Source organism: Polyodon spathula, chromosome 21 (genome assembly GCF_017654505.1).
Source record: "Polyodon spathula isolate WHYD16114869_AA chromosome 21, ASM1765450v1, whole genome shotgun sequence".
Taxonomy (NCBI): Eukaryota; Metazoa; Chordata; class Actinopteri; order Acipenseriformes; family Polyodontidae; genus Polyodon; species Polyodon spathula.
In genome coordinates this window covers 12,265,436-12,291,042 of record NC_054554.1, presented here as the reverse complement: position 1 = coordinate 12,291,042, position 25,607 = coordinate 12,265,436, and the positions used below count along the sequence as shown (strand labels likewise).

The window sequence follows — 25,607 nt, the reverse complement described above, 5'->3', positions numbered from 1 at the left end:
GTGCAAGCGCAAACGTCGATAGCCCCCGATTCTGTGGCACATAAATGGAGTGAAGTACTGCACTGAAATGGTATTCTGAAAACATGTCTTGCCCCGTTATTAACATATTCCCCAAAGCAATTCAGATGGCAGTGCAATGGGGTCCCAAACAGACAAGTGAGCAGTGTGTTAAGACCCGCTGAAACCAGGTTTATTTAGTGGTGCAATCAGGAACTTCAACAATTGAATACACTATAAAAAGCAAAGTAGACTGAAGTAACACATGCGTGTGTTTAGACTGACACAGAAAGAGGAAATCAAAGAAAGAAAAGAATGACTGGGATAAGTGAGGGGTATTTTCTCTGGCGTACTCCATCGCTAAATTCCTGTAGTTTAGATTTAGAGGATGCCACAGTGATAAATAATTTGCTTTATGTATTTAAGATTGAGTAAATTTAGTTTGGTGTAACTGATCACAAACCACCATTTCCAACATCCTTAAATTTACAGTTTGGAGGTACTATAGAGCTACAACTACAGTACTACAAAAATGGAAAAATCCATAATTTAAAAAAAAAAGGAAACTGATTTAAATTTAAAAAAAAATCTGATTTAAATCACTTGATTAAAATATGTATAATCTCGTTGATTAAGTCATTTTTTCATTTACTACCTATTTTTATAGTTTTCCAAGGAAAAAACCCTGCTTGTACGTATTTTGAGTCAAACTAATTGCATATGCGCCCAACAGAGGCCAGAGTTGTCTGACACTGATCTGCTGAGTCCCAAACTATATAAAAATCCACCCTGAACCATTACCTGCTTTCGGCTGTGGTGTTTTCTGCCTGCCAAGCATGAATTGGGTTATTTATTTCATTGTACAGCCTTTTATTCTTTGCTAGATTTAATGGACATGTGTCTGCGTTTGTATTTAATTAATTGCCTTTCCAGTATCATTTTGGATTTTTGGATTGATACATTTTGTAGGCAGGATTATTTACTGTGGAGCTGGGCAAATGTAGAAATAGTATGCAGAACGAATATAAATTGGCTAGTAGTGGTAGGGAAAGGCCAAGACTGAATCTAGAACTCGCAAGTGAATATAACTCTACAGCAGGTGTCGTTCTGGTTTTTAGCCAATCCGAAATACGTTCCTAAAGACTATTTCCATAAAGTTTCATAAATCATTTGAAATTATTTTGAAACATTAATTATAAATAATTTTCCATGTCAAGCCTTTGCTTATGTTTGGTTGCTTGTAAGAATATCAAGTTTACAAATGAGAGGAGGCCATTCGGCCCATCTTGCTCATTTGGTTGTTAGTAGCTTATTGTTCCCAGAATATCATCAAGCAGCTTCTTGAAGGATCCCAGGATGTCAGCTTCAACAACATTACTGGGGAGTTGGTTCCAATTCCTTGTGTAAAATAATGCCTCCTATTCTGTTTTGAATGCTCCTTTATCTAATCTCCATTTGTTGCCCAGTCCTTGCTTTTTTTTTTTTTTTTCAGGTCAAAAAAGTCCCTTGGGTTGACATTGTCAATACCTTTTAGAATTGTGAATGCTTGAATCAGATCGGCTAGTAGTCTTTTTTGTTAAAGACTGTATAGATTCAATTATTTTAGCCTGTCTGCATATAACATGACGTTTAAACCCAGAATAACTCTGGTTGCTCTTCTTTGCACTCTTTCTCGAGCAGCAATATCCTTTATGTAGCGAGGTGACCTGAACTGAACACAATATTCTAGATGAGGTCTTTCTAATGCGTTGTACAGTTTTAACATATTACTTCCCTTGATTTAAATTCAACACTTCTCACTATGTGTCCGAGCATTTTATTGGCCTTTTTTATAGCTTCCCCGTATTGTGTAGAGGAAGACATTTCTGAGTCGTCAAACTTTTTCATACATTCCTTTCTTCAATTTCAGTATATCCCATATGGTATTTATAATGCACATTTTTTTTGCCTGCTTGCAGTAACTTACACTTTTCTCTATCCTAAATGTCATTTGCCATGTCTGCCCAGTTCTGAATACTGTCTAGATCATTATTGTAAGTTTAACCAGAAAGGTCAGGTTGAAGTAAAACAAATCCTGTCAATCCAACCATAGTTTTAACCCTTATGTCAACAAACCATGCATTACTTTATGCCTGTCTTTAAAGCTGCATTACTTTTTTTTTTTTTCTGCAACTTGGTACAAAATGCAAAGGCTTACAATTGTATTGAAGCAGACTATTGAAATGGGTATGGAAGCCAGGTCAAGTATTTCAATTAAGAATTGTTATTGCATTTGATTAGTACAGCTGGAATTGTTTTGTAGTAGATGTAATTATGAAATTACCTTAAAATCAATTTATGTTGGGATAAAATCCAATATTTTTGCATAGTGTTTGTTTTAAGCAAAGGTTTCAATGAATGAGAATCATCCAATGGAGTCATGGTGCAACGTACTAGAAGACCCCTTCCTTTACAGTAACACCTTGGATAGAACAAAAAACTAAAGAAAAGGGAACCTTTTTGACTGCGGCACCCTGACTACCATTTCGCTAATTAGATATATTTTTTAAAAATGTTTTTGCATGAAACAAACAATTAGATTCCATGATGGGCACAAACTATTTTCGGTAATGATTATTTTTTTCTAGAGAAACCTGCTTTAACATAAGCGATTGTTAAAGTCTCTCTTGACTATCTCTTTACTTTTATATGAAGATTAAGCCATACATTAAAATGTGGGTGCTTGTGGCAAAGTGCCCCGCCTCTGTGTGTATTTTGTGTTAATGTTGGTGTATAGTCATGGGTACACGGGATATAAAAGGGTCTGTGTAACACGAGTGTTTAAAATGTATATTTGTATTTAGGCACGAGGATTGCACAGCACTTCACGTGCAAGTAAAATGTAATAATATGTGAGCACTGGGAATTGTACTTTATTAATTCACGTGTAATTGATTAGCAATCGAGTCTCGATACAGTTGCATAAAAGCAGCATGTTTTCACTCACACGGGGTTGTGTGTTCGACGAGTGGAGAACGGGATTGAAGACGGAGGTTATAATAATAATAATAATAATAGTTAATAGTTAAAATATCACTCACCGTGCTTGTCTGTGTAGTCCGTTTTGTTTGTGTCTTTAATTTGGCGAAAATGCCGTGTCCTGTTTTTTTTTTTTTGTTACAACCTTTTTATTTACTGTTCTGTTCATTCATTAAATGCTCAGCTCCACCCAACTTCACCTCTCTGTTGTTTTATTTCCTGGTTCCTGTTTCAGGTCTGACATCACCCACTACAGCTGTCTTTGTGACAGCGCTTCAGAGACATTTAGTGGAAAATGATACATGTTCTGGCACATGTTAAATTTGATCTGGACAGTTTTTTACAGGCTTCATATACAGTAGTTCCTTATCAAGCTGAAACAGAAACACATGCCAGCCAGAAAAAGCATAGTACCGCAGTGTTTTATGTTTGACTAGTTACCTCATTTCCAGTAACTGAACTAAAGTATTTATTTTATATCTGCATTGCTGCCTTCTAGCACCTAAAATGTAGTAATTGCAGCCACGGCACTATATTCGGTTTCAATTAAGTTTGTGACATGCACTATGCCAAATTGAATGTCAAGATGTAAGCTGCCCAGCTCCAATGTTTCAGGACTTTTTCATACAGTTTTATGCAGACTGAATTGACTGAAGGCTGATGTTTTGATTGTGACTATAAGACAGGTCATTAACCTTCACTTTTCTAGTTAATTCCTTTTGAATTGCATTCAGCAGGGTCAATTAAACCATTAAGGAACTGATTGGAACAAAGTAATACCCTTTTCAATAAGACAAGAACAACATAAAAGCATAATGTCTTTTGAATCTCACATTTTATATGTAATTTTTCTGCTGTTTTACCATGCTCCTTGCAGCAGTTTCTAAAAAATCATATTTTTTTTGTACTTAAACTGAACAAGTGTTATAATTACATATGGGGAAGGGCTGACGTTCCAGTTTGAAACCAATGAATGAAAAAAACAAAAAACAAAACACAATTCCGGCTACCCATCTAGTGCTTGAGACCACAGACTTATGTGCTGTCGAGTAAAAGGTTGTGTGGTGGAAGACATGGAACCTGGGAAGCGCCCCTGCAATCAAAAACCCAGTAGTACGTTAACATTTTTTTGTTGTTATAAATGCAGTATAAATAACTTGCATAGTGTGTCTTAAAATATTTTAAATCTAGGTGAATCTAAAGTGCATCCTTTCTTTTCTCTCTCTTCCAGGAATGGTTCTGGTACGGACGGAGACTGGTCAGCTGGTCATGGTTCCTCAGCAAGCGCTGGCCCAGGCCCAGGCTCATGCTCAGGCTCAGGCCCAGGCCCAGGCCCAGGCCCAAGCTCAGGCTCAGGCTCAGGCTCAAAACAGCATTTCTCCCAGGCCATCTGCACCCACCAGCGGGCCCACCTTCCGACTGGCAACAGCACAGGTATGAACATTCACTGTGACTTCTACAGAGTAGTTGAAGTCACTTGGTCTTTCCTGTTAACGCAATGCATGAGCAACAAGATTTAAGTACTACTTCCAGAGAACGTATATTTGAAATCTTACACAGTAGAATCTGCTACAAAAATAATGAAGGCTCTTTTTTTATTTTCAATGATTTCATGCCGTGATTTTCAAACCAAATGTTTTGGTGGCCTCATGGTTTTGATATCATCACTTATTGGTGGCCGCACTACTGACTTAGTATAACATATTAAGTAGTAGTAGTACAGTATTTCATATAGGATTTTGAAATGTCACATTTTTTCATGAGATATATGGAAAACTACAAAGCGGTATGTAATTCAATATGTTAACAAATGTTATTCAACAGATTTCATTTGAGTTTATGAAGCAAAATGTGTTAATTCTGAAGGGTGATGCAAAACATTTGGCCATAGCTTTAGACATATTCACTTCTAAATGGTTTTCATTTATTTTTGTAATATGGCCAAAAATTACAGCAGCCACTGTATTGGATCTTAACTCGTAATCCAAATACCTTTTCAGTGTGTTTTGTTCTCCAGAAGTGCAATAATATTTCGCTCACTCGTTCTCTCTCGCTCTCACCTACCAAACTCCTCATGTTCCTCTCAGCAAACATTCTCACACATACAAGTATTTTAAATCATCGGCAATTACATAATTAGATGATTAACAGGTAGTTAGGAGACCTTCACCAAGATGGACTCCTAATCCTAATACTCTTTACCAAGATGTAGCATACACTCCTCATCCTCATGGTTTCAAAGCCTACTGATTGGTGTTAGGAATGTACACTCCCTCACATACTCTTCCCCTTTGTGTGACCCTGTGGGGTCGGGCATACAAACTGAAGATACTTTAGGGAAACCTGGACAGAAACAGCATTCGCATGTTCTTTTACCCTTCCGATGTTTCAAATCGAAACAGTAAGGATGCAAGGCCAAAAACCATCTTGTCACTTTAGCATTTTTGTCTTTTTGCTGCACATCTATTTCAACAGAGCGTGGTCTGTAACTAAAGTAAATATCCTTCCCCATAAATAATAATGTAAGCTTTCTACTGCCCACTTCACTGCCAAGCACTCTTTCTCGATTGTTGCATAGTTTCTCCCTTGGAATTAGTTTCCTGCTCAAATATAACACAGGGCGTTCCTCACAGTCTCTCATTTGTGACAAGTCCGCCCCAAATCCTACCTCTGAGGCATCAGTCTGCAAGACAAAAGGTTTCTCAAAATCTGGACTTGTTGAGTGCTGACTTTTAAATCTTTACAAAACAAGCTCAGCCTCTGCTGACCACTGTATCATATTTGATGGTGCACCCTTGGTTAGCTCGGTTAATGGTGCTGATCAAATGCAAAATCCTTAACCACTTCTTTAATAACCTATCAAGCCTAAAAAAGCTCTAAGCTGCTTTTTGAGAGTACTACATTTACTTTATTGCTTTATGGTTTTATTAGCCCTCTCCCCAATGAAAACCCCACATTTTCGCATATCAAAATCATTCCTATACTAACCAATGTAAAATACTCCGCTTGCAAGAATCAAGCAATCCGTTTATAAGAATAATTTCGGGGCAAACTGACTACATGTGATACGGTGCAATGATGTGTACCGCCAGTAAAGCTGTGTTTTAATTTGAATTTGATCACATCTCGTGTGATTACGCACACATGCAGCGTGGATAGTGCAGTGATGCAGGAAACACTGCATTGTGTAATCAAACGGGTGACTGTGCCACTGCATTGTGCAGGTATGTTTTTTGTGTTGTCTGTTAGTGAAAATGTGTTTCAGTAAAGTGAATACGTGTTCATTGAATACATACAGAGTACAGCAATGCTATTGTGTGATATGCATGTAGAGGAAGTGGGATTGCGATGCAGCGCGGTGAAGGGAGGGGGGGGGATGATTGTGCTTAATGAAAAACTGAGATTTTCATCACAGCAGAAAAATGCAGTGGTAGTCCTGACAGAGAAACACTGTTCTGTAATGTCATTTTAATTAAAAGGTTATTACACGTAACATCGCAGGACAGTTAAACTAGGCACCCTCACAAGACGATCGCATCTCAAGTAAACTGCAGTAAAATAGGATTCTGCAGCCTTGAGTAAACATAGTCGTGATCATATAGCAAGTGGCTTACTTGTCCTCTGTGATTGAGCACCATTGGCATCTGTATACTGTATTTAAACTGCTGGTGGCATGCATTTGCTAATTGTAATGTGACTTGACTTGAGGGCAGTGTCAATGATCAGGCTGCAGTCTTGCTATTGTGGATGAGCAAAAAGTTACAAGAAATAGATGTCTATCAGGGCTATACATTTAGATTTTTTAATACTAGCCCCTTGAGCCACTGAGGTAGTGTTTTTACTGGCCCAGATACAATTTTAACTGGCCCAATAATAAGTACAAAACTGTATTGATACCAGAGCAATGTGTTAGGTTGTGTGTTAGTGCCATTCAAATATAAAATAAACAATCTTATGGATTCTTTGTTTAATCGTTCTGATTGTGTATACCATATGTTTAAATGGTAATAGTTGATCTGTTTTTTAAATCTGGCTTTTTGTAGATTTAACAAGATGACAGTATAGATTCACCTGATGTTTTAATTTAACTATTACTGTGTTTTTGGGTTTAGAGTTGCTATGGTGTCAGTAAATTTAAAGAAGAAAAAAAAAAACATGTTTTTCACTGTGGAAGTCTGGTAATCCTAAACGACAAGGACAGTGCGAGAAACTGAAGTTCTGGTAGAAATTTTGGTCAGACACCAAAATCTTGCAGAACTCAACAAACTCACAAAATAGGAAAATACAGTCAATCTTTTCTCAAATTTACTTTGTTTAATGCTGTCAGTAGGAGAACCGTGCAGCATTGCGTAAAATGCAATCTCTTACTGTAGACATTCAAGAAATGCATCCATTAAATTAGCGAAGTGCTTCCTCAGTGCTTGCTTCCACAGAAATATGTAAGAATCGAAAATATGCTATATTAAAAACCAGAGCAATACATCAATAGCTGTCATCTTTCAATATGCCTTGCAGGATATTGTAAACATCGGGTTCACACATCATATAAACAAGCTGAGCGCACTTGCAAACTGCACTGTGAATACAAACGGACTTGATCCTGAGAAAAACCAAAAGGGGAAAACAAAAAACTTTAGCTCCCATGAATATTCTTTAATGATAGTTTTTCATTTCCGCATGTTTAGTAATATGTACGGTAACCAAAGAGTGCCCGCGTCTCAAATAAGAAAGTGGCAAAGTGAAGCCTTTCAGTATATGCTATTGTATTATTTCAGCCGTTTAACATGCACACATTGACGTGCTTGTCAGAAAATGAAAATACTGTATATTTGAAAATGTTTGTGATATGAATGATACTCGTTTTTTTTTTTTCAAACAAACCCGCTACCGAGCTGTTACCATGGTAACAACAACTCTAAAAGGTCAAAGGGTTTATACTAACCCTAATAATAAACTATTAAAAAAATAATCATAATAAAAATAATCGTTCTCAGATCTTTGTCTCTTGTAGCCTCAACGGAGTCAGCACCAGTTTTACTGCTGATACAAGCGAGTCCTGTAAAGATTGTGAATGACATTTCTGACCTGAACACATTGTATCCCAAATCAAAATGGTAGACAATTAGATCCCGTTGTCCAGCTTCCATCTGGGTATTCATCGGTGCATCTTTTTTCGCTGCAGTCACTGCAGGAAACAAACGCCTGCTATCTTGTGAACTAGTCTTGTGAGACTGTATATGAGGGCAACTAAATGTTGAATTCCCAACAAAAAAAGCTGCTGGGAAACTAACATTTGTTTCACTGTCATCATGAAGCCAGATATAGCAGTCCAGTTGGGCCTGTGGTGCTTCATAACTACAGGCCAAACTGCGATCTCTACAGGCCCCAGGCTGCTGGGCCATGGTTAATGTCGAATGATTTATTTCAGCAATTTTTTTTGTAAAAAATGCTATTTCAGAAGTATTCATACCCTTATAAGGAAAATTAAATTAATAGCTAATTGAGGCACCTTTAGCAATAATAACCTCTCAAATGATTGTGATATTTGTCAATGAGCTTTTAGCATGATTATTTAGTGATTTTTGACCATTGTTCAACACAAAATTGTTCCATTCAGATTCCAAAGACTTCTCTTTTGCACAGCCTCCTTCAACACATCAAAGATGGTCAATCCGATTGAGATCGGGACTTTGACTAACCCATTCCAGAACCTTGATTTTATTCTTTAACCGTTCTGAAGTAGATTTTGATGTGTGCTTTCCGGGCTGTACGTTTAGAAAGGTAATTTAACATTACAATGACTATAAAGACATACTAAATGTTAAGCACAACAGCGCAGTGACTATAAGAAAAGGCAAGATACTTGGAGTTGGAAAGGAGTTCTTTTTTAACTTTAGACTGCAGTTCAATGTAAAACATGTACTGTTGACTTTCTGTGAATGGATGGATTAAGGGTAACATTTGCACTGACCATTAAAAGTACAACCAGGTATCCTTGTTTTGAATTATTTACAGGTTATTAAATAAACAAAGTAACTTGACTTCGAGTCATCTGATGTCAGAACTTGATGGCGAGTTGTAAATAGTAATGTTAAACTATTGTAATGTTGGAATGTATTTTCTGTTTTGGCCAGGTTACAATATTTACACTAAGATTGTTATAAATATTATTTGTTAGAATTAAACAGATGTAGAATATTTAGGTTGCTATATGATAGGTGTTATTTTATTCTGAATACACTACAGCAAAAATTATCTAGTGGTTTGCACAATATTACGGTACTGTTACCTCAATTGGAAGAGATACACGCTGTGGTTTTGCTACTGATTGAGTTCTGTGTATTTTAATTAATTAAACAAAAGAAAAAACTTGTGCCCAAGGAAATAGGGTACAGAGTGAAGAAAACTCGTCTTGGACATTGTTTGATCACTTTGTGAACCCGGTTTACACTGTTATGCTGTCTGTGCACACGCATTTGCCTTTTACTCTTGGTAGCGTAAGGGACCAGAGTTATGGTAATCGAATACACAAAAAGGTTTCACCCCGTGTATTCAAATAGGAAACTATTCAAAATTAACATCCCTAATCCTAATAATAAACAATATTCATAATACAAAATAATAACAATCCTACTTCTCCCCTACTTAGCCTCTCTCAGGTCAGCGCCAATCTTGCTGAGTGATACCAATGAGTCCTGGAAAGATTGTGAATGGCATTTTTGACCTCAACACATCGGATCCCAAATAAAAAAGTTAGACAATTCGATTGTATATCTTCTTCTTCTGGGTATCCATCGGGGCAACTTACGGTGAGACTGGATGTGATGTAAACGAAATGTTGAATTCACAACAAATAAAGCTGCTGTTTTATCTGCAAATCTGGGAAACTGACGCCAAACAAGGCAAAACATTACTTTTATTTTCTCTGTCATAATGAAGCCTCCACTCTAAATGTTCTTTTTTTTCATAATTAGTTTCTTTATTATTTATTGATTTCAGCACTTTCCTTTTGGCTTATTGGTTGCTTAGTTGTAGAAAACACGATTTGTAAAAGATTTACCGCGGGAACGAGTACCAACACAGCATTCGGTAAGCAGTCTCAGATTCTGACTGTACAACAAATATGAAGTGTGGCAGGAAAGTTAGGATTAGTTGTTAGTTATGTTTTTAAAAAATGGATTGTAAATTAATTTTCAGCCTTGACCCACTGGTCCATTTTCCTAGATTCATGAAACGGAGCCATATGCACTATATGTATTATACTAGTTAAATGTAACCGGCCCAGTCAGGCCTGTGGTGCTTCATAACTACCGGCCAAACTGCTCTTACCGGCCCCAGTAAGAGCAAAAAAATTCTTTGGAGAATTTCTCCAAATGTAATGACTTTCAGCATGACGAAATAGCTAGAATTTAGTTTCACCACTCCACAAAACCTTTGACCAGAACTCATATCCATCATTCAAATGCCATTTTGCAAACTTTAAGCGATTGTCCTTGTGACATTTTCCTAAAAGTGGCTTTTTCCTTGGCCTGCAACCACTGAGACCTTTACCATGCAGTACTTGACCTGTGGTTGAAATGGAAACCCCAGTCCCACTTGCAGCCAGTTCACTTTGAATATCTTTGGCAGTCAATCTTGGATTGTTATTAACCTTCCTCACAATTCTTCTACTTGTTCTTGGTAAAAGAACCTTCTTTCTTCTAGACCAAGGGAGCATTGTGACAGTACCATGAATATTGTACTACTTGATAATACAAACAAAAGTTGAAATTGGGTTACTCAAATGCTTGTAAATCTTCTTGTTTCCTTCTCCAGCTTTATGACAAGTACTTTTCTGCCTAAGGTCTTCAGATAGCTCTTTACTTTTTCCCGATATTGACTTTTTGGTAATGACAGCAGTCATCCTGTGTTTAACTTTTTATAGTCACTAAGAATGTTCATCTATAATCCACTATTTTCTAGACTTTTCTAGAATTCTGCATTATCGTACTGAAATTTCTAGAACCTTTTAGACAATCCTATCATGGCATCAAAGGGTATGAATACTTTTGAATTAGCATTTTTGGATAAAAATGTTGAAATAAATAATTCCAGACCTGTATCTTGTAACTTTTTTCCCCCCTTATCCACAAAAGCAAAACTTTGTTACAAATTTTTTTTCCTAAAATTCTTTGTTTTCTAGAAATTATAAACTTCCATTGGGGTATGTAATAGGGCTGCTACAATTTAAATCGAAAATAGATTTTTTGCTTGATTCCATTCCTCATTATATACATAAATATAAATACTGGATAATCGACTCAATAATTACATTTTTGTAACACGCATAGTTAATAACATTATTTAAGTTTATCAACGAAAATGCACTGAACGCCCTGCCTTGCTATGTACAGTATTTCTGCCAGACAAGCAGTGGGAGTGCTCTTCTTTTCCTGCTCGTGTTAATTAGCATCTGATTTGCTGGTCCCATCCTACCAGCGAATCAGTTTGGAAAGTGCTGCCTTGTATCCAGAGCAGGATGACAGGCTTGTATGCCTGGCAAACGACATGTAAATAAAGTGTGCATATTGAAGAAAACTGACTCATTGTGTGTAGTTTGCGCTTCTTTTTGTGCTGTTTTAGCAGGGATTTCAGCATTGTGTGTTTCACAGATAGTGAAGGTTAGATAGTATTAACCAGATGCAATGCATGATGCTGTAGCTGTAATAAAGATGTTTTTCATAAACTTGTATCTATTTTATGTAGATTACATTCCAAAGTACTGCTATCTGTTTGGAATAAATATATTTGTAACACTCTTGTAGTATGTTTAAAACTTGCTTTAGGGGGGGGGGGGGGGGGGGGGGGGGGGGGGGGGGGTGGTTATAAAAATATTTCAGAGGCATTGAATATCCCTTGGAGCACAGTCAAGTCAATCATTAAGAAGTGGAAGGTATACGGCACAACCCAGAATCTGCTTAGAGCAGACCGTCGTCCCAAATTGAGTAGCTGGGTAAGAAGGGCATTGGTAAGAGAAGCCAACAAAAGGCCAATGACAACTCTGAAAAGCCTTCAACGTTCCATGGCTGAGATGTGAGAAACTGTCCATGTGTTAACAATAGCTGAGGTACTCTACAAATCTCACCTGTGTGGAAGAGTAGCAAGAAGGAAACCATTTCTGAAAAAAGCCCATGTAAAATCCCGCTTGGAATTTGCAAACAGGCATGTGGGAGACTAAAGATTCTGTGGTCCGATGAAACAAAAATTGAAGTGTTTGGCCTAAATGCAAAGCATTATGTCTGGCGCAAACCCAACACAGCACATCACCGAGGTTACATCATCCCTACTGTGAAGCAGAAGCATGGTGGTGACAGCATCATGCTATGGGGATGCTTTTTATCGGCAGGGACTGGGAAGCTTGTCAGGGTAGAGGGCAAAATGGATGGAGCTAAATACAGGCAAATCTTTTAGGAAAACGTGCTTCATTCTTAAGACTTAAGACTGGGATGGAGATTCATCTTTCAGCAGGACAATGACCCCAAGCACACAGCGACACTGGAGTGCCTTAAAAACAAGAAAGTGAATGTCCTAGAGTGGCCCAGTCAAAGCCTGGATCCACATCCAACTTGATAGAGCTTGAACAATTTTGCCAAGAAAAATGGACGAATATTGCATGATCCAGATGTGCAAACCTGGTAGAGACTTACCCCAAAAATCTGTAATTGCTGCCAAATGTGGTTCTTCAAAGTATTGTCTCATTGGGGTGAATACTTATCTAACCAAGAAAACGTCCAAGGGGGGTGAATACTTACTATAGGCATTGTGTGTGTCTGAAGCCCAAGTCAGTTAAAAGTCTGAAATGTGTATAACACTGTGTTATAACACGGCTTAAGTATAAAAGTGTCTTTGTTAGATGTTCTCTGAGTTAACTAGCATGTTACCTAACTAACCTTTTGTCACCAGTTATTAACAGGTGAGGGTCCATGATTACTATAAATATAGGTAGAATAAGCACAAGTTTGTCATTCCTGAATGTAAGATAGCAGAAAATGGCAAAATATGCTCAGTTAAGCAAAGAAAAAAGACTGTAATTACTTTAAGAAATGAAGGTCAATCTTTAAGACAAATCGTAAGAACTTTGCATGTGTTTGTAACTGCTGTGGCCAAGACCATCAAACGATTTGAAGAAACTGGCACTCATGAGGACCGAACAAGGTCAGGCAGGCCAAGGTTGACCTCAGAATCAGAGAACAAGTTCATTCGTGTGACAAGTCTGCAAAACCGGCGATTAACTGCCCCTGAAATACAAGCTCAGCTAAATGCTACTAGAAATACAGATGTTTCAACATCAACTGTTCAGAGGCGATTGCGTGACGCTTTGCTAACTGGAAAAATTGCTGCAAAGAAACCATTGTTAAGAGTGCAGAATAAGAGGAAGAGACTTGCCTGGGCCAAAAAACACAGAAACTGGACATTTGAGGAGTGGAAGTCGGTCTTATGGACCAATGAGTCAAAATTTGAAATATTTGGGTCCAACCGCCGAGTATTTGTAAGACGCAGAGGGTGAGCGCATGAGTTCTGCATGTGTGGTTCCCACTGTCAAGCATGGAGGAGGCAGTGTCATGGTCTGGGGTTGCTTTGCTGGTGACAGAGTTGGTGATCTTTACCAAGTCCATGGCAAGCTCAACCAGCATGGCTATCGTAGCATACTTCAGAGGCATGCCATTCCATCAGGATTACGGCTAGTTGGGCAGTCCTTCATTCTTCAGCAAGATAATGACCCGAAACACACCTCAAAGTTGTGCAAGAACTATCTGGCGAAGAAGGAAAGTGAAGGACAACTCAATCTAATGACCTGGCCTGCCCAGTCTCCAGACCTCAATCCCATAGAACTTGTATGGGACGAACTGGACAGAAGAGTCAAAGCAAAGCTACCCACAAGTGCCCTACATCTCTGGGAATTGCTGCAGAAGAGCTGGGAAGACATGTCGGGTGATTTCCTGCTGAAACTTGTTAACCGAATGCCTTGTGTTTGTGAGGCTGTTATTAAGGCAAAGGGTGGCTATTTTGAGGAATCCAAGATTTAGAGACAATTTTCAATTTTCTTGAACATTGCTTTGATACTCCTTATGTTTTGTTTTGTATATTGTAACATGTGTTTTCATTTTCAAGTATTTACAGAAATGTATACGACGTAAAACATTGTCAATTATGAAAAAAACCTAGTTTCCAGCAAGTGTACTCAAACTTTTGACTGGTACTGTGTGTGTGTGTATTTTATATATATATATATATATATATATATATATATATATATATATATATATATATATATATATATATATATATATATATATATATAATACACACATATACAGTGCCTTGCAAAGGTATTCAGACCCCTGACCAATTCTCTCATATTACTGAATTATAAATGGTACATTGAAATTTCGTTCTGTTCGATATTTTATTTTAAAACACTTAAACTCAAAATCAATTATTGTAAGGTGACATTGGTTTTATGTTGGCCACTGTAGGACATTCACCTTTTTGTTCTTGAGCCACTCCAGTGTTGCTTTGGCCTTGTGCTTGGGATCATTGTCCTGCTGAAAGGTGAATTTCCTCCCAAGCTTCAGTTTTGTAGTGGACTGAAGCAGATTCTCTTGCAGTATTTTCCTGTATTTTACTCCATCCATTCTTCCTTCAATTGTAACAAGATGCCCAGTCCCTGCTGATGAGAAGCATCCCCACAGCATGATGCTGCCACCACCATACTTCACTGTAGGGATGGTGTGTCTTGAGGCATGGGCAGTGTTAGGTTTGCACCACACATAGCGCTTTGAGTTTTAGCCAAAAAGCTCTATCTTGGTCTCATCTGACCACAAAACCTTTTCCCACATTGCAGCTGGGTCACTCTCATGCTTTCTGGCAAACTACAGATGTGCTTTCAGATGGTACTTTTTGAGTAACGGCTTCTTTCTTGCCACCCTCCCATACAGGCCAGTGTTATGCAGAGCTCTTGATGTGGTTGACTGGTGCACCATTACTCCACTCCCAGCCACTGAACTCTGTAGCTCCTTCAAAGTGATTGTTGGCCTCTCTGTGGCTTCTCTCACAAGTCTCCTTCTTGTTTGAGCGCTGAGTTTTGAGGGATGGCTTTTTCTTGGCAGTGCCTGGGTGGTGTGATGCAGCTTCCACTTCCTGATTATTGATCCAACTGTGCTCACTGGGATATCCAAACACTTGGATATTATTTTGTACCCTTTCCCTAATCTATGCATTTGTATTACTTTATCTCTAACTTCTGTAGAATGCTCTTTGGTCTTAATTTTCCTTCAGATTCTCAGCCTTACCAATGATCCTTCAACAGTGTGGTTTTTATCCAGAAAATGTGACAGCAACTTTAATGGTTCACAGGTGGAGACCAATGGTAAGGTAACTGTGTCCTCGTTAGGGCAATTTCTTTCATCGGTGCAAACTGGGAGCTTCCACAGCACAGGGGTTGAATACTTATGCAAGCAAAATATTTCAGTTTTTTATTTTTCTTAAATATTTCCCAACATAAAACCAATGTCACCTTCCAATAATTGATTCTGAGTTTCAGTGTTTAAAAATAAAATATCAAACAGAACGAAATTTCAATGTACCATTTGTAATTCGGTAATATGAGTGAATTGGTCAGGGGTCTGAATACTTTTGCAAGGCATTGTATATATTTTCATTCATTCATTTTAAAAAGGAAAACTGCTGTGTACCATGAAGTGCAAAATCAAAAAGAAAAAGGCAATGTTGGCACACAAAAATGTGAATAATTCAATTGATTAAAAAACAAAACAAAAAATTACTGGTCAGTTCATGAGCTTGAGGTTCTACTACAAGTGTGTTGGATTAACTGCCTAAATGGCCACCATTTGTCACAGTGAGGGCTTTCATAATTTTAGCTGTCTTCAAAAGCTGCAGCATGAGTTTTCACACAACACTTCTTGATAGATAGTATCTTTTAATCTCGGTTTTGAAAACATTTTACTGCAGCTGCACAAAGAGGCCAATTAACTTCATCCCCATTCTACAGAAGACATTTTGATTTTACTTTAGTGAATATTTTAAAGGAAAATCTGTCAAACTAATGGGGAAAAAAACCCCTTAAAATTGGCAAAATTACTAGACACAGGATTTGCAGTGTTAACATGCACAAAAAACAACCAAATGAAACAACAAAAACACAAATTAAACTTGACGGGTCAAAAGCTGTACAGTTACAGTATGGTAAACGGTCCAGGGTGTCGAGATTGAGATACACTTTGCTTCACCCAAGTAGTACAAATTAATAAGGGGAGCATGACTGGTATCCTGTGCTTAAAGTTGTAGTCAGTAAAGGTTAGCACTGCCATCTAGCTGCCTGGACTGATAATGGCTTTTATCAACAAAAAACCAAACAAAATAGTATTTTGTAGTAGTTTGCTGAAAATGTTGCAGTTTCATTGAATTATGAAAACTATGATATTGTGAGTTTTGATTTAGGACTTGGTAATTTAAATGTTTAAATTATGTTTTTTTTTATTCATTTTATTATACCCAGTATTGGCTCAACACTGGAAACTTTTTTTTTAGATGAAATATGAAACCAGTTGCTGCACTTTGACAGAGTAGAATCATCTCTCTGTTGGATATGTAATATACTGTAAAATACAATAGAGACCATTTCAAAGACTTGAGTAATTGATGAACCAGACCCTCTCATGTTCTTCAAACAAAGTAACATTTCATCAATTCTTTTTTCTCTGACAAAACTCAAAAAGCCTCTGACAGGTGCTCTTGTTTTTGTGGTTTATTATTGGGTTTAGTTTGATGTTTTTAAGCGGAACTGCAGAATCTGGGACCAATTGAATTACCAACTCCTAATTGAGGACTTTCGTTAGTCAATATAAACCCTAGCTAAACCATGGAACAAAGGTGAATCTGGCCATTGTAAACTGAAACATGCCTGTCCTGTCAGTTGAGTTTCTGATTTTTTTATGGCCTTTTTTTTTTTTTTTTTTTTAATGAAATGTGATTTGATGATTATGTAAGAATTGTAATACAATCTCTTGTAGTAAACTATCTGCAAACCAACAAAAAAATAATTCTAAAGAGGGATGTTAAACTCCATGAAACAGGTCAGTTTGAGCTGCAGTTGTTAGATGTTAAAATAGCGGTAATAGGTTCTAACGGCCTATGGAAAAGCATTGGATCCCCACATATTCCCAATCAGATTTGGGGCTTGACACTGCATGAATTTTTGAAGAAAACTTAAGTTATAGATGAAACAAGTTGGTTTGGTCAAAGTTTAAGCATTTAGGGGCAAAATATTTTCTTTCTATGCAACTTTTCCAGGTTTCTGTCAAACTACAAAGTGAGTGCTCAGTGGCACATCATGCTGTGCCTCCAGCGTAGCAGTCAGAGCAGGCTATACAAGTAAAGACAGTCACTCATATTGGATATGTATTTTATTTGAGATTGCCACAGGATATGTTGTACATATTCCGCTTCTTTCTCATGTCTTGATCAGCACTAATCTTGAGTTATCTTAGGATGTTTTAGGTTCGTGTTAGTAAAAGTTTGTGAAACCAGTTTATAATTTTTCTTAATCCCCAATGGCTTAGTTTACATGCCAGTGAAAATCAATTCTGCAGTCACGACTGTGTCACGCGTATGTCACGCGAATACATTGTGAAACAGCAAAAGGACATCCTTTTGGCAGAGTGACTTTAAGGGCAGGGTCAATCATTTTCTCACGATTTAAAAATAGCTATAAAAACCTATGTAAACCAGAGCAGGAATCGTGCTTGTGGCTCACAAGATTTCAGCATTCAAAATCTCCCCCCCAACAACCACAATGTACATATATGGACTGCTTCAACACTGGAACCACTGTGATTATACCTACAACCACCGCCGGCAGTCATTATCACGGTACATTTTAAACGTCATCAATAATAAAAGGAAAGACAAACTATCAGATACAACTCAAAAGTTTTATTCAAGCACATCATATCAAACATCTGCAAAGCCAAAACACAGTATTTAAATGAACAATTAAACAGAAAAGCGGTTATTTTCTAACTATTTCAAAACATTAAAAACTATAATAAACATTTCAAAAGAAACTGGTGTGTAAACACAAGTTTATGTACATACAAAACTGTAAAAGTATAAGTCGTTTTTAATCTAAAATGTAAGTAACGTATGATTTATCTTGCGTGTGTGTCACTAACAGCACAGAATCCAGGTTGAGCTGAACTGCTTTGCAGTTTTCTCACCGAACTGTTCCTGCTGAAGTGCTGTGGCTAGCTTCAAGATGAAGTCTCCTGATAGTTTCCCTGGTGCATTCCTTATACAAAACAAAGGAATTGATGGATGCCAGGTCCAGTAGAGATAACAGGCTTGTATATTAAAAAAACTGAATATTTTAGGTTATATTCAAAATTAAAACATGTATTGTAAAAGACGGTTCTCGTCTTAGTGAAATGTAACTGATCGCAGTGTGCGGCTCCTTTTTGACTTCTGCTACTATATGTAATTGTGGATCTACGCAACTAGTTTCATTTGTCTGGAATTCGTTTTTAAGGCACAGTAAGAACTTTATTCAAGACTGTGGTCTATATATATATATATATATATATATATATATATATATATATATATATATATATATATATATATAATATATATAGATATATATATATTCCATGCAGTAAAATGTCCATCTTTGTGAAAATCATCAGTCTGACTGAAGTACAGGCTTGTACTCGGACCTTTACAGACAAAGACATTGAAGATACTGTATTCTATTTCCAAGTACTGGAATTGTGGATGCCATTATAGACGCAGCTTGAAGTTTCTACTCCAGAAAGAAACCAGATCTTTTCTTGACGGCAGCACGCTGAGCGAGTGTGAGAGCCAAGAGAATACACCGTGGTCTACGGATACAAAAAGCACCTACTTTAGGACGGAATAATGATGAGTTTTGCACTAAGTGGTGTGAGATCTTAAATAAAGCATTTCTTGATCTGACTGTCTTAGTGGTAGAACATGTACAAAAAGAACCAATCGGGATATATTCCAGAAGGTGTTCACAAGTGTTTAAGGTGTGAATATCCTGTGAAGCCTGTGAGAGAGATTATATATGTAAGATTACCTAATGAAAATATAATTCTTGCTACACTTGATGTTGCATCTATATACCAATATTCCACATAGTGATGGTCTCAATGCTCTTAAATTCTGATAACAGAATTCTTGATAACAGAAATGACATCCAGACACCTACTGTATTTTTACTAAAATGGCACATATGGTCCTCACTAAAAACTGCTTTCTTTGAGAGAGATTTTTACTTACAAATTCAGGGCACAGCAACGGGAGCTTCATTTGCACCCGATTATGCCAATCTCTTTATGGGATTCCTGGAACATAACAATATACTTGGACATATTCCTTTCATAGAGAACATCATTATGTGGAAACGATATATTGACAACATTTTTTTTGTTCTGGTCTGGCACAGAAATAGAGCTTAAAGCTTTTGCTGTTTTTTTGAATGGTTTAATTTTGTTTATCAATTTTAGTTTGGAATATGATAAACATAAGGTTGGCTTTCTCGATACTACTGTATGCCTGGATGAGGGATCCTTGTATACCACCCTCTATACCAAACCAACTGACACAAATAATATTCTACATGCCTCCAGTTTTCATTTTGTACCATTAAGTAGGGGACTCCCTATAGTCAATTTTTGCGACGTATTTGCATTAAGGATGAGGATTTTGACATTGAAGCTGGTAAAATGTATGACCAATTCTTATCTAGGATTACCCAAGAGATTGATTAGATAATGCTCTCTTTAAAGTTCATAATGTAGATACAAATCCTCACGTAAAGAAGAATAAAGAATTCTGTTCCATTTGTTCCACTTTTTCAACATAGTCATGAGATTTAAAAACATTATTAGAAAACATTGGCACTTTCTATCAACTACTGGCAGTAAAATATTTCACAATATGCCCCTCTTTACACACTATATAGAGGTAGAAATATGCAGGATATTTCAGTTCGTGCTGATTGATTTATGGATACAGCTAAACATTTTTTAACTGGGGTACAGTAATTAACAGATTCTTTCCATGTCGGAAATACACAGCTTGTGAGACTGCTATTAAAACCAAAACCTTTACAAGTCATGTTACTAACAAAGAATATACGATTTCTCAAGTCATTACTTGTACATCTGATTTAGTTGTTTATTTAATCTCTTGCCCTTGTAGTTTACAATATGTTGGCAAAACCAAAAGACAACTACGAGTTTGCATTAATGAACATAATAGTGCCATCCGTAGAAAAAACATTTGGCTAGATCACTCCATTTCAGATTTAAAATACTGTAGTGTACAAAGATTAAGTCAACCTCGTAGAGCAGGGGATCTAAACCAAAAATGACGTCAATGTGAGGCAAAAATAATTTTCTATCTCAAAACAGTACAACCTGAAGGAATTAATGAAAAATTAAGTTTAATGTGTCATCTTTACAAAAAATATATCATCTTTATTCAATTGTCTCTAATACGAACATCAGTGCTATGTAATTGTTAATTTGATTCCAAATTTATATGAATTGCTATAATCTGGATAACTGTTTGTTTAAACCCATCCGTTTATCAATATGCTACATTCTTATGATCCATATCACTAATATTATTTGATTTCCCTGTTAATGTAATTATTTAATAGAGTATATATTATATGTTCTCTGATGTTTATATGTTCTAAAGTATTAATTGGTCTGTATACCTGTTTATCTGTTTTTAATTGAACACCTGACTCTTTAAACACCCAGGTGTTCCTAAGCTGTTTAGCACAGCACTGAAGCTGGTCAAATGACTGAAACGTTAACACTTGTACTAAGCACTTTATTTGCTTGTTCTTTGGTCAAATGAAATGTAATGTTTTTTCGCTTACTTTGATTGTGTAGTGGTTTCCTTGTCGCCACTCTCCTGATCAGTGTGCGAATCCTTTTTGACTTCTGCCACACACACACAGAAATATAAATTCTAAGTAGTAAAATTTGTCGTTAGTAGAAATTATGATTTATATAATTGTGTGTGTGTTGGAAAGTTAACCAGACAAACAAGCGCGGTGTAATTTAGAATGTGCGCGACAACACGTGAATTCATTTCTCTTGTTAAATGTTTTTATCTTCATGGCAACTCATGAAGCTCTCCTCACGATATTCAGAGTCGTTCTTTTCCTAATTAGTAAGAAGACACGGACATTTTAAATATCCCCTCCCCTAAACGACTATGAATTGAGTAATCTGCATTGGTATGGCCGGTTTTCATTTCCGAATCAGAACTGCATAGCAATGCATTTCTTAAAGTATGGCAAACACATGGCGAGGAAAACTGTCATGATTTCTGCGTGTACATGCCGCCAGTGACGCTTCCTCTAAAGTGTAATGTACATTTTTTTGCTCTGACATATTTGTTGGATGTTGGTATTATTTCTGTTTATCTTATTGAACGTTTGACAGAGCAAAACAAAAAAAATAAATACTTCACCAACAACGCTTCCTTTTCTATAACTACTATTTCACTCCTGCAGGCAGTGAGCTTTGAACTCTTCTTCTAAACAGACAACCCAAACGCACACAGAGAACGTTTTTGAAAGCTTTAAGAGTAGGCCAGCTCTATTTATCTGTCAGAGAGGTTCTATTTTTTGATATTGTGATTGACATGTGGTGGTAGAAGAAACTGCCGGAGCAATTGAAATCAGTCGCCCCTGGTTCTGTTGGCACCTTGGGGTTCCATATCATTCCTCATATCTCTGTGGCATACCTTGCTGCCTACAGTGAATCCTGCTTAAATGGAGAATTCTGTTGAACCTGATTATAACAGCAGGAGGTTGGTTTAGACAGAGGCAGATCTTAATAATACTTCTGTAACACTCAAATGGATGCTGTTTAGACCCTATAGCCTTATGTACTTGCAACTTAGTACTTGAAATGAATATGGTTCTATTCTAAATATTAATCTATAGACGATTGTGTGTGTTTCCATAAAACCAAAACCTATAAAATATAATCTCTTGTTCCAACATCAGGTGCTGGTTCCTTCTGCAGTCTGGAACTTACTGACTGAGTCCCAATTGGTTTCAAGTCCGTCCCGGTGACCTACATGGCATGTGTTGCAATGCTGGTCAACCTTGGATATTGGTCCTATTCTAGACTCACACTGCTGTATTATCCCTCACAAAAAGGCTATGCATGGGGCATCCGATATGTCATACTTATATTTACATACAGGAAACTGCTTATCAGTTTGTGGTGAAACTTGGCAAAAACTTTATTTAGCACAACTTATATTGCCCTGTGGTGTATGAATATCTCTGGTAAAGGGTTGCTGGGTATTTGTTGCCTGTTATCTTTCACTCAGACCACTACAAAAACAATTGACAAGATGCCCCACAAGTGCAGCAGTAGAACACCAACAAAAAATTGTAATTTTATTATTATTTATTATTATTTTTTTTTTAAATAAAAATATTTTTTGTGTAACGACTGGGTTGGTATTCTGCAATGGTGACAGGTACCACATTCAAATCGATGCCTCCCAACAGTTGGCCTCCATAAGTATTATATTTTACCTACTTCATGTGAGCTCGTTTGTGCTTTATACTTTGTTAAATTATTTATACACCCAAATATTGTAATTGTTTTATAAAAGCTAACAACACTTTCCAAGTCATGAATGAATAATAATCTGATTTGATGCCATACCTCACAGTAAGTCCCTGCAGCTTGCCCCATGCGTCAGTCTACAAGCCTCTTCATGCCCCTTGGCACACTCTTATTCTGGGGGCCCCGGGACCTACAGCTGGGTAGCACTGCTGTTGGCAAATCTGCTTTCATGTTTGTCTCCTCCTGAAATATAGCTTCAGGTATTGAAATGCATGGAGTCGATCAATACCCGGTTAGGATTATGGGTACATCATGGAATAGATTGCAGTTCATGTTGAAGGGGGGGCCATGCTGCAGGGTAACAGTATAGCTTAGCAGCTTTGTGGAGCAAATAACGCATTATTTGTTCCCAAGTACTAACCATCAAGAAACCACTCATTACAATACTTTGATTTCTGCTTCCTGATTCTTGCCTTTTTTTTTGTAGTGTTACAGTTGTATTATTCCTCTCCCAAAATGTGTGTCTGGACTTTAAAGAAGTTCTATAACATGTTCATTATTTCAACTATTGATTTGTTAATAATAATAATGTTGACTATTTATCTCCTCATTTATACTATTTTTGCACATTTAATGTAAAGATATATTATGAAAACCAGTGATTCTTTTATACATCTTCATAATGGTGGGAGAACAAAACATGCAGAAAACCTACCTATTAGTACTGTAAAGCCATATATTTTTAATATTTTGTTATGCGTTTTTCTCGTATGAAAAAAAAACGCAAAGATTTTTGCCACAAAATCAAATTCCACTAACAACACATACTTCATATATTACAACAGCTAGCCAACATTTCTGGAGCAAAATCGGTTTTATAGATGCGATTTGACAAATATTTTGGTTGCAAATATTTATGGCTTTACAGTAGTTTGTGAGCACACCTTGGTGTGATTTTTCTTAGGCAAACACCCATCAAGTTTTTAATGATTACTATTATTTTTGTAGCTGTCTGTGGCCCCTCCAACAATCAGACCAGGACATCCAGTGCAAACTAAAATTGTTCAGCCCCCAGTGACACCTGTTAGCGCTCCTTCTAAACCTGTCTTGCAAGCGTCCTTATCTCCAGCACCTGCATCAGTAAGTGATGTTAGAAGAAGAGCTACTGCTATTAATTAAATTGTTTGCAATGTTTTCCTTGCATTCAGAATCTATCCACACAAAGTGACTTGCAAGCTTTAAAACATAAAACAAAAACAGATCATCAGTTAAAATGAGGATTTGTACCAGCAATAAAGTGTTCACTTATTTTATTTGATTACCTATGGTAACATTTATGCACGTACTGTCTAGGTAACTTCTTGTAGTTTTTTTGATGGTCACAGGCTATTTTTCTTTTTTATTATACTTGGTATTCGTTATACTAGTTTTCCATATATGGATACACATGTAGTAATTGGTTGCAAAGATTCTAAAGTTTAACAGATTTTTTTTTTTTTTTAATCTATTACTTGACCCTCTACATATCTATTGTTTGTCTTTGCATTTGTATCTATGTTGTTTTTCATTTATTCCTTCAGAAACCATCTGCAGCATCAGTGGTAGCTGTGGCGACAGCAGCAGGAAGTGCAGCCCAGCAGCCAGTGACTGTGATCACAGGAGGACAGAATCCACCCCAGCCCCAGCCCCAGCCCCAGCCAGCCCCACAGCCTCTTCCAGCCCAGCCTGCAGCGCAAATGCCAGCAGCAACCCCGGGAATCCCTGGCTCTCCCGCTGCCGGAGTGTCCGTCATTTCCCAGGTCTGCCATCACCCATGCTAAACACCCTGGGACAGAATTTTCAGAAAGTGTACTCAGTCTGTCATTTGCCCCATTATTTCTTTACAAAACCAGAACACAGCTATATAGCTCTATAACTCAAAAGGACACTTTTAGCAAGTTAATTAACACTACAGTGTAGTTTGACCTGTTTTTGTGAAATAAAAATAAACCCCCTGAGTCCTGTAAATTGAACCTCAAACAGTTTATTTTACTTGAGCAGGAAATGGAGCAAATTGTTTTCTGTGATAAATCTTTCTCTCTACTCAAGGTGTAGTTTCTCATTTTGTAAATTGAGAACAAACAAGTACTGATTGCAGTTCATGCTTGGTATCTCAGTAGTACTGCAATAGTCTTCTGGATCTTTCCCCCCCCATAATTACAGATTTTGACCTTGCTAGCAGTAATGACTGGAGAAATACTTGACATTTATGAACCATCCTGTACTTTGATATGAAGTCTTTTTTTTTAAACTATGTGCAGAGCAGTTAAACCTTCTTTTGTGTACGTGCATAAACACACTTTAACAAGTGCCAATCATAGATAATCATTATCTGTATCAGTTTAAACTCCCTAATGGTTTAACACTTTTCTATGATAGCATCCTTTGAAATTCAAATTAGCTGATTCAGTTAAAGGGTGGGGATTCACCAATGAAACTACCGTTATCTGATCTCTAGTAGCCAGCTCTAAATTGTACATCTTTTAATAAATTTTCTTCAGTAAGCAAAGAGAAGTGCATAGAGGCATAACTCAAATTCTCAAATCTATGGATTATTACTCAGATTTAACACACTGGTGTTTATCCTACTGAATTAATACAACCTTTTTCTCTTTAGATTATACACTGTTTTTATATTCCGATTTATAAATTGAAACTAATTGTCAATGTGTCTGTCTTTTAGGAAATGCAAGAGAATGTGAAGAAATGCAAGAACTTCTTAGCCACATTAATCAAACTTGCATCTCATAATTCACCGTCTCCAGAAACCTCCCGGAATGTGAAGGCACTTGTGCAAGATTTGCTGGCAAGTTTAAGATATTTATTTATTTTAAATGTATATTTTTGCTCATACAGTAGTCT

The 25,607-nt window shown here is 36.9% G+C and overlaps 1 protein-coding gene across 2 annotated transcripts in view; it reads left to right on the top strand.

The window, feature by feature from the left end:
- The window catches only part of LOC121296578 (transcription initiation factor TFIID subunit 4-like), a 91,402-nt gene that overhangs the window by 9,305 nt on the left and 56,490 nt on the right, over window positions 1-25,607 (top strand). The window contains exons 2-5 of one of the 2 annotated variants that reach the window (XM_041222286.1): window positions 4,247-4,449; window positions 23,715-23,846; window positions 24,287-24,505; window positions 25,429-25,551. In XM_041222286.1, the coding sequence (XP_041078220.1) occupies window positions 4,247-4,449; window positions 23,715-23,846; window positions 24,287-24,505; window positions 25,429-25,551 (677 nt within the window). The remainder of the gene's footprint in view (window positions 1-4,246; window positions 4,450-23,714; window positions 23,847-24,286; window positions 24,506-25,428; window positions 25,552-25,607) is intronic. The other variant, XM_041222287.1, reaches the window with a different exon arrangement.